Genomic DNA, 8,094 nt, shown 5'->3' on the forward strand with positions numbered 1-8,094 from the left:
CATAATAGAATGACCACCACTCACAGAACTTCCATGGAAAGAAATGGGAGGGTGGCCACCTATGAAATACCATGAATTACAGCATGGCCGTGAATGAGGGATGGGCTTGAGAATGGAAATAAGAGGAGTAGAGAAAAATTAACAGGTTAATATAGCAAATAAACATTCGCAACTAGACAGCATCCTGTGTGGACCAACAATGACGTGAAACGAACAGGGAAGGAAAAGCTGTGTGAGCACATCGATTGTGCCCCTGCCAAAGCTGGCGTTCTTGGAAACACATCCTTCCATGTGCCAAAGATTTTGCTTTCTCAAAACTGGTTCTTACCTCTGATATTCAAGACCTATCAGGATTTGGTGAACACTGGGGGCTGACTAGCACAACCCCTGCCCACAACGCTTTTGGTTTTACCCTCTTCAGCGAACACCGTCCACATGACACACTACTGTTCAAAGACGGGTGGTCAAAAGTCTTCCAGGAAGTGTTCCCTTCACGCATACACAGACAAGGTTTTTAATGAGACCTGACGCTCTTGGCCATTTGTCCATCCTTCTGTTCCTTCCTTGCCCAGACCATGAACATGATGTCGGTCATACACCGCACCCACTTTGAAACCATGAGGGACAAAGTCACACAGCAAAAGGGGGAGAACAGGAATGGGAGGAGAGAGAGAAGGATCAAGGTCCTTTCTGATTTCCTTGAGCAGCTGCAATAGCCTTATCTGCTGACTCCAAGATTTCTCATTTCTCCTCTTGCAAAATGTGGTAACATTAAACTAGCAGTCTTGCCTCTTGATTACCAAGACTCAAACCCAGGTTCCAGCCACTCACTTCTCGACCTGTGCCTTACATCTCAAGACTAGGTTCCTTTTCGCATTGATCTCCCTATCCCAATCCTTTATTCACACAAGGTATGAGATTTCGAGGGTGAGATTTGTGTTCACGTTTCATTATATAGGTAACAAATTAACCTTCATAAATGACAAGTTATGAGCAAGAGGTAATACTTGGATTCGAAGAGTTAAAGAAAACAAATTATTTTATATTAAGTTTCGGTCCCCCCGCTTTCCATCAGGCCACAAATCCTGAAATCCATTGTCACCCTGATACACATGAGACCGGACTTCTCAGGAAACAAAGCCTTTTATTCAGAAACTGCTTTTGTTGCTCCACTCTAGTAACTCCAATCCTATAGCCCTCCCTGGGCTTCTGCACATAGCCCCACGTGCGAAGACGGAGAAAAGGATGTAGGGATTCATGTTTGAAAAGTGATCGGGATAAGATCTTTTGTTTCCAGGGATGTGATGAAACCCCTCAGTCACCGTCAGCTGAAGACAGATCCTTCGACATTAAATCAGGTCCCCCGCAGACAATAATCAATTCTTACTTCGGAGTGAAGTGAAAGGATAGGGAGGATTTCTACCGCCATTGTACTTGGAGTGGTCATTTCAGAGGCAAGAAGGATCTGCCGTCATGGGAATCAGCAAGAGGTATAGTATTTTCTGTAGCAAAGTGGCCGGTAGCCACAGGAGCCAGAGCCATATCCACAGCCATAGCGGGAGCCATATCCACAGCCTAGTCCATATTTAGAGCCGTATCCACAGCCAGAGCCGTATCCACAGTTGGAGCCACAGCCAGAGCCACAGCCACAGCCAGAGCCACAGCCACCGCAAGAGCCGTATCCACAGCCAGAGCCACAGCCACCGCAAGAGCCGTATCCACAGCCGGGGCCACATCCACAGCCAGAGCCGTATCCACAGCCAGAGCCGCAGCCAGAGCCATATCCACAGTCAGAGCCACAGCCACCGCAAGAGCCGCATCCGCAGCCAGAGCCGTATCCGCAACCGCAGCCACAGCCGGAGCCACAGCCCCCACAGGGGTTTCCACCGTAGTTGCCACACATCGTGTCAGGAGGTGAGGTTTCAGTCAAGAGGTAGGAGGATATTGCTGAAGTGTGAGTGTCGTCCTCTCTTCCAGGACCTTTATATACTTACTGGGATGAATAGGTCAACCCTCACGTGGGCTTTGTTCTCTCATTTAACAACCATTTGCCTAAAATGAGCTCATTCTGTGGGCAATCATTTTGTTAGGGATTTATAATTGATTTCCTGCTTCCCCAGGAATTTTCTCAAGCCTTGAAAGAAAAGGATCCATTTTCGATGGACCCAAGCTGACACAACCATCATTGAATTTTATGGCCATGACATAACACATCACCAAAACATGTTTCATCTATAAATGTGTGTTTCGTTATCGCACTGCTCTGTCAAGGTCTTGGAAAGCACTTACTGAAGAAGAAGCTCTACTCAATACTATTAAAAGTATCACCAGCAGCAGCACGTTGGTTCCCATTTTCTCCTACCTCCGTACTTTGTCTTTTTCCAGCAAAATGACTCTAACTTACTTGCATAGACTTTGGGCAATAAATTGAGTATTTCCAAATGCTACAACCACGCCCTGAAATGTTCTCCATCTCCCTGAAGGAAAGCTTGCCTATCCCCTCCTTTTCCAAGCAGATCATGACTTTCTCGCTTTCTCTGGGACAAAATTGTTTCTTTCTGAAACCCCTGCTGGTCAGTTATGTACACAGACGTATCATTTCTCCTATATATGAAAAGACACACTTACCCAAAGGCGTCCACGTCGAATGAGAAACAGGCCTGAGATCAACAAGATCTTTGTGAAAGTTCGATTGTTCAATGCAAGACTGTCTGTGGGTTTACTCGGACGACTCTCATATTGGTGCTATAGATCCATGCTTCCCAATAAAGGGTAAAGCCAATCGGTGAGTGATACTCCCAGACTTCACAGTAGTATTCTCATTTTTGTCTTATCTGTCTTCTCCAAACAAAAACAAAAAACAAAAAAAACAAAACTCTACTTGAAAATGTAATTTACTTATCGTACTTTTTGTTTCGATACCTTGCAATTAGGAAATGAGTAATCGTTGACCTTTCTGAGGTACTTAGTTCTTTTTTAAACGTTTTGTAGAATTCAGCAGTGAAGCCATCAGGTTATGAGCTTTCTTTCAATGGGAGACCATTGACAACTGACTTCTTATTGTTCCCTTCATCATTTCCATTTCTTCATGAATTATTTTGGTTAGGTCGTATGGACTTGGTAATTGATCTATTTCTTCTAGGTTATCCAATTTATTGGCACGACACTGCGCATAGTGGCCTCACGAATTTTATTGCTGTGGTATCAGTGGCAAAGTCTCCTCTTTATTTCTGTGTTTATTTATTTCAGTCTTCTCCCTTTTCTTCCTCATTCAATGCAGCTCTGACATTTTGTTGATTTTTATTAATAAACAAAAACTCTCCTGATCTTTCTGAATGCATTTGACTTTCTGTTTCATTTATTTCTGTTCCGATCTTTATTATCCTCTGTCTTCTGCGAACTATGGCATAGATTGTTTATTTGTATTCTGGTTCACTAGAGGGTCAAGTCAGGTTGTCTACATGGGACAGTTGCTTGTTTGATACAGGTGTTTAGTGTTACAAACCCCGTCCTCTTAGAGCTGCTTTTGCTAAATTTTAGAAGTTCTGGTGTGTTGTGTTTCCATTTTTGTTTGCATGCATCCAGAAATGTTTTACCTTTCCTTTTTCTTTCTTCTTTGACACTTTGGTGGTTAGGTCCATAGTTCTTAATTTCTCCATGTTTGTGAAATTTCTGGAATTCCTTCTATTAGTTATTTCTAGTTACATCCTTGTGTTCAGAAAACATGCTGGATAAGTCGATAAGCTTCTGAAAATGTTAGGACTTGTTTTGAGACCATATTTGTGATTTCTTCATGGAAAGGTTCCATGCAGATTTGAGAATAATGTGTACTGTGCTGCTATTTAATAACATGTTCTGTATACATCGCTTATATCCGTTTCATCTAAAACGTAGTTCCGGACTAAATGCTCCTGACTGATTCTCTATCGAAATGATCTAGCCAGTGTTGAAAGTGGAGTCGTTACTTTTCGTACACTTATGGTTTTACAGATATCTCTCTCTCTCTTGAGTGCTACTAATACCTTGAGGTCTATTAAACTTTGCTTTGTATATGTAGGTGCTCCGATGATGGGTGTATGCATATTCCCAATTGTTCTATTTCTGGATCAACTGAACCTTTGAAAATATATGATGAAATTCCTTCTCTTTTGTTTGTTTGAGACATTTTGAATTACAAACAGATGTAAGATTTCAGTATACTCCGACATACTCTCTACCTTTTTCAAAACCATGAAAGACCTCTTCCATCCTTTCACAATCAGTCTATAGCTGACGTTAAAGGTAAAGTGAGTCACTTAAAGCAGCACAGAGTCTCGTCTTCTGTTTCACTCTCCCTGGGGTTTTTTTTTTTTTTCTTTTCTTTTTTCTCTCTATTATTGGTCTGTTCAGTAATCGTATGTCTTGGGTTGGACAATTTATTCCATTTAGATTTCAGGTAATTATTGCTATGTAAGGAATTACAACTGCCATCTTGTTCATGCTTCTCTCCTTTTCTTGTAATGTTTCCCTTTGCGATTAGATGGCAACTTTCTCTGGGTCATGTACACCTAGCAGTGAGTAGTCGCTGACATCCCTGCAAAAATTCAAGTAAGAGGAGTTGGGGTAAGATGGCCATCTAGAGGTGTGCAGGGCAAGTAGATCTCACCCAAAAGCTCCAATACAACTCATACATATTAACGTCATTGGGAGCATGTGTGGGAGAGTGCACGAGAGTATCAGAGTTTGGTGAGATCCCATGGAGCCCAGAACCCGAAAATGGGAGCAGAGAGAGGAGAGAGAGGCCCGCCACCTCATCTACCACGTCTTTGTCATGAGGATTGGCACAGGAGAGACATTCTATACAGGCGGCAAAGGTAGACAGAGGGCTCACACCAACCCCCATCCTTACCTTTAGGGCCTGCAGTTCCTGCTGTAGGAGTTGTCCTCAGCTCTTGCAGCCTGTACTGAATGGTAAGGAGCTGCCTAGAGCACATGCACTCCAGCTCTGTAGCACAGAAGCACAGAAGTACATACGGTACACTCACCACCCCCACCCTCATGACCCAAACCAATGCAGTTTGGCACCATCTTGAATCCAGAGCCATTGTGAGAGCACCCCCTGCCCTGGGGACAGTAGCCACAGCTTTCCCCAGCCTTAACACTCCGCTGCCATCCCAGCATGCTCACACGAGTTGCTACATTCCCCTGATCCCAGAGCCTTGAGGCCTGGATCCAGGAGTGGCTGGGACCCAGCCATACAGGTCTGAAAAGTCAACTCCAGGCCTCCTGGACCACCGTACCCTCACACCCACAGCCAGACATGAGACAACCAGGACCCCTGCCATTCCACCTTCTCTGCCTCAGTCCTGTGAGTCCAAGCTTCAAACCCAGAAGAACAAGTCACAGGTCTCCACATTAAAACACAGGTGAGTAGCCCTTTACCAGTGGAAGTAGAGCTCATCTAAACCCTCCCAGAGAAGCAGCCAGGAGGTCTCACCCTCAACAGTTCTTCTTAGCAGCAATGCCAATGTACCATGAAGCAGCTGACAGGGACCACAGTGTTGGATCTGTGTTTTGGCTTCCAAAAGTGTCTGAGAAGCAGCTGGCTGTGCTCCTTCGGCACCAACATTAAGGGGCCTCACTCACAGTCCAAGCAGTGGCTGTCTGCGCCCCCTCTTTCGCCTCATCTGTCAGACTAGCCGAGTGCAACAAAACAGCTGGACACGGCCCCTCTCTGCTGCGGCATTATAGCATTCTTCCCCACAGCCAGAGAAGTGACCAACTGGGACTCACTGCCACAGCCCCAACTACCAGCCGCACCCACTGCCAGGTATCAATGCGGGGAAATAAGACACACGAAAAATAAAAAAATTAAAAGACGGGAACATGACACCACCAAAGAAACACAACAGTGCTCCTAGAATGGATCCCTACAAATCAGAAATCACCAACCTTCTGCCAAAGGAACTCATATCCTCAATTGGAAAGAGCTCACTGTGATACAAGGGAATACAGACAAACAAACCAGTGAAACCAGTTAAACCGTTCACGTTCTAAATGACCACTTTAGCAAACACATAGCTACTATTAAATGTCAAACAGAATTTCTCCAATAGAAGCATACCTTGAATGGAATAAAAAAATTTTTTTAAACTGCGTCATTATCCAAGAGTCTCAAAGACAGACTACATCATGAGAAGTAATAATTTCTAATCTTGAAGACAAATGTTTGGAAATAACCCAGTAAGATGAAAAACAGTGGGTGGGGTGGAAGGAAGGAAAATAAACAAACAAAGCCTACAAGACTTTGGGGAGGTGATCAAGATAGCAAATATTTGAATTACAGGCATTCCAGAAGGGAAAGAAAGCAAAAAAGGTAGTGAAAGCAAATTTAAAAGTATAAGAGCTGAAAACCTACCACCCTAGTCTTGGGGAAGATATGAACATCCAAATCTAGGAAACTCAAAGTTTCCAAATAGATCTATTTGATTCGACCTGAAAAGATCTTCACCGAGACACACGGTAGGCAAACTGTCACGAGTTAAAGACTAAGGAAGATTTCTACAAAGAGCAACAGAATAGCATCATCACACAGAAGGGCATCCCCTTTAGACTAACAGCAGACTACTTTCAGCAGAAACCATACAAGCCAGGAGAGCATGGGAGGATATATACAAAAGCAGTGAGAGTAGAAAAACTGCCAGCCAAGAATATGATAACCTGCAAAGCTATCTCCCATGAACCAAGGAGAAATAGCTCACCAAAATTAAGAGAAATCATCATCGCCTCTTGATTCCTCTCAGACAAAGGAAAATGAAGGGAAATCATGACCACCATTTCAACCCTCCAAGAAACACTGAGGAGAGTCCTACACTCCATCTACAAGCGAAAGAATCATAATGATCATCCTGAAACACCAAAGAATATAACCCACGCTGGCGGTCTAACACAGATACACCAATGAGAAAGAGAAAAGAATCAAACCTCATCTTCAATACAGAAAACCACCCACCCACAAAGAGAAACCATGACAGACAATGAGAGGAACAAAGAATATACAAAACTATTGAAAAACAACCAAGACAATCCCAAGGCAACGACATCATATGTCAATAACATACCTTAAATTTAAAAACATTAAATGTCACGATTAAAAGACACAGACTGTCTGAATGCATAAAGAAAACGTGACCCATTCATGTACTGCCTATGAGAGACAGAGCTGACCTTCAAAGACACACTTAGACTGAAAGAGCAGGGATGGAGGAAGATATTCCAAAAAAATGAAAAACTAAGCCAGCCCAAATACCTATACTTATATCCTAAATCAAACACCGGGAAAACCTGGTCTAAGAGATGAGGAAGGGCATTGCGTAACGTTAAAGGGATCAATACAGCAAGAGGATGTAACACTTATAAATAGGTATGCACCCAACACTGGAGCAATCACATATATAAAGCAAATATCAGATCAAAGGGAGAGATTGACACCGACACCATAAGAGTTGGGGATTTGAACACCCCACTCTCAGCATTGGACACATCATAGGGAAGGAAAAATCAATAAGGCAACCCACGTGCATTTCTATAGCACCATACACCAGATGGACCTAACAGACAGAGCATTTCATCCAACAGCTGCAGAATGCACACTGAACCCAACAGCACATTTATAATCGACTATATGTTTGACCACCAAATAGGTCCCGACAACTTCACATAAATCAAACTCCTATCAACTATAGTTTCTGACCATGATGGAAACAAACTGGAAATCAATAATTAGAAGAACTTGGAAAACTAGACAAATGTCTGGAAATTAAACAACATACTTTTGAACAACCACAGGGTCAAAGAAGAGATGACTAAGGAAACCAAAACATTTCCTGAAACTACTGAAGTCAGAAGCACAACTTAGCAAACCTATGGGATACAGCCAAGTCAGAATTACGGGGAAAGGTCCAGCAACCCCACTGCTGGGTGTAGATCACAAAGAATGGTTATCATCATTTTGAAAGGATTTGTACAGGCCCGTGTTTATTGCGGTTATGTTTACAACAGCTCAGAGTTGGAACCAACCTAAGCGGAAATCAGCACATGACTGGGTAAGGACAA

General features: G+C 43.2%; 1 protein-coding gene across 1 annotated transcript; it reads right to left on the reverse strand.

Annotated features, from left to right (window-relative positions):
* Nucleotides 1-1,480: 1,480 nt before the first annotated feature.
* On the reverse strand, nucleotides 1,481-1,903 carry LOC134364967 (keratin-associated protein 21-1-like). The gene has a single exon (XM_063081219.1). It carries the CDS (start codon nucleotides 1,901-1,903, stop codon nucleotides 1,481-1,483), a length of 423 nt encoding a protein of 140 aa, XP_062937289.1.
* Between the last annotated feature and the right edge of the window lie 6,191 nt (nucleotides 1,904-8,094).

This window comes from Cynocephalus volans, chromosome 1 (assembly GCF_027409185.1).
Source record: "Cynocephalus volans isolate mCynVol1 chromosome 1, mCynVol1.pri, whole genome shotgun sequence".
Lineage (NCBI taxonomy): Eukaryota > Metazoa > Chordata > Mammalia > Dermoptera > Cynocephalidae > Cynocephalus > Cynocephalus volans.

Excerpts from the sequence above, each read along its gene's own strand:
- LOC134364967 (XM_063081219.1), bottom strand. The coding sequence starts at position 1,903 with ATGTGTGGCAACTACGGTGGAAACCCCTGTGGGGGCTGTGGCTCCGGC.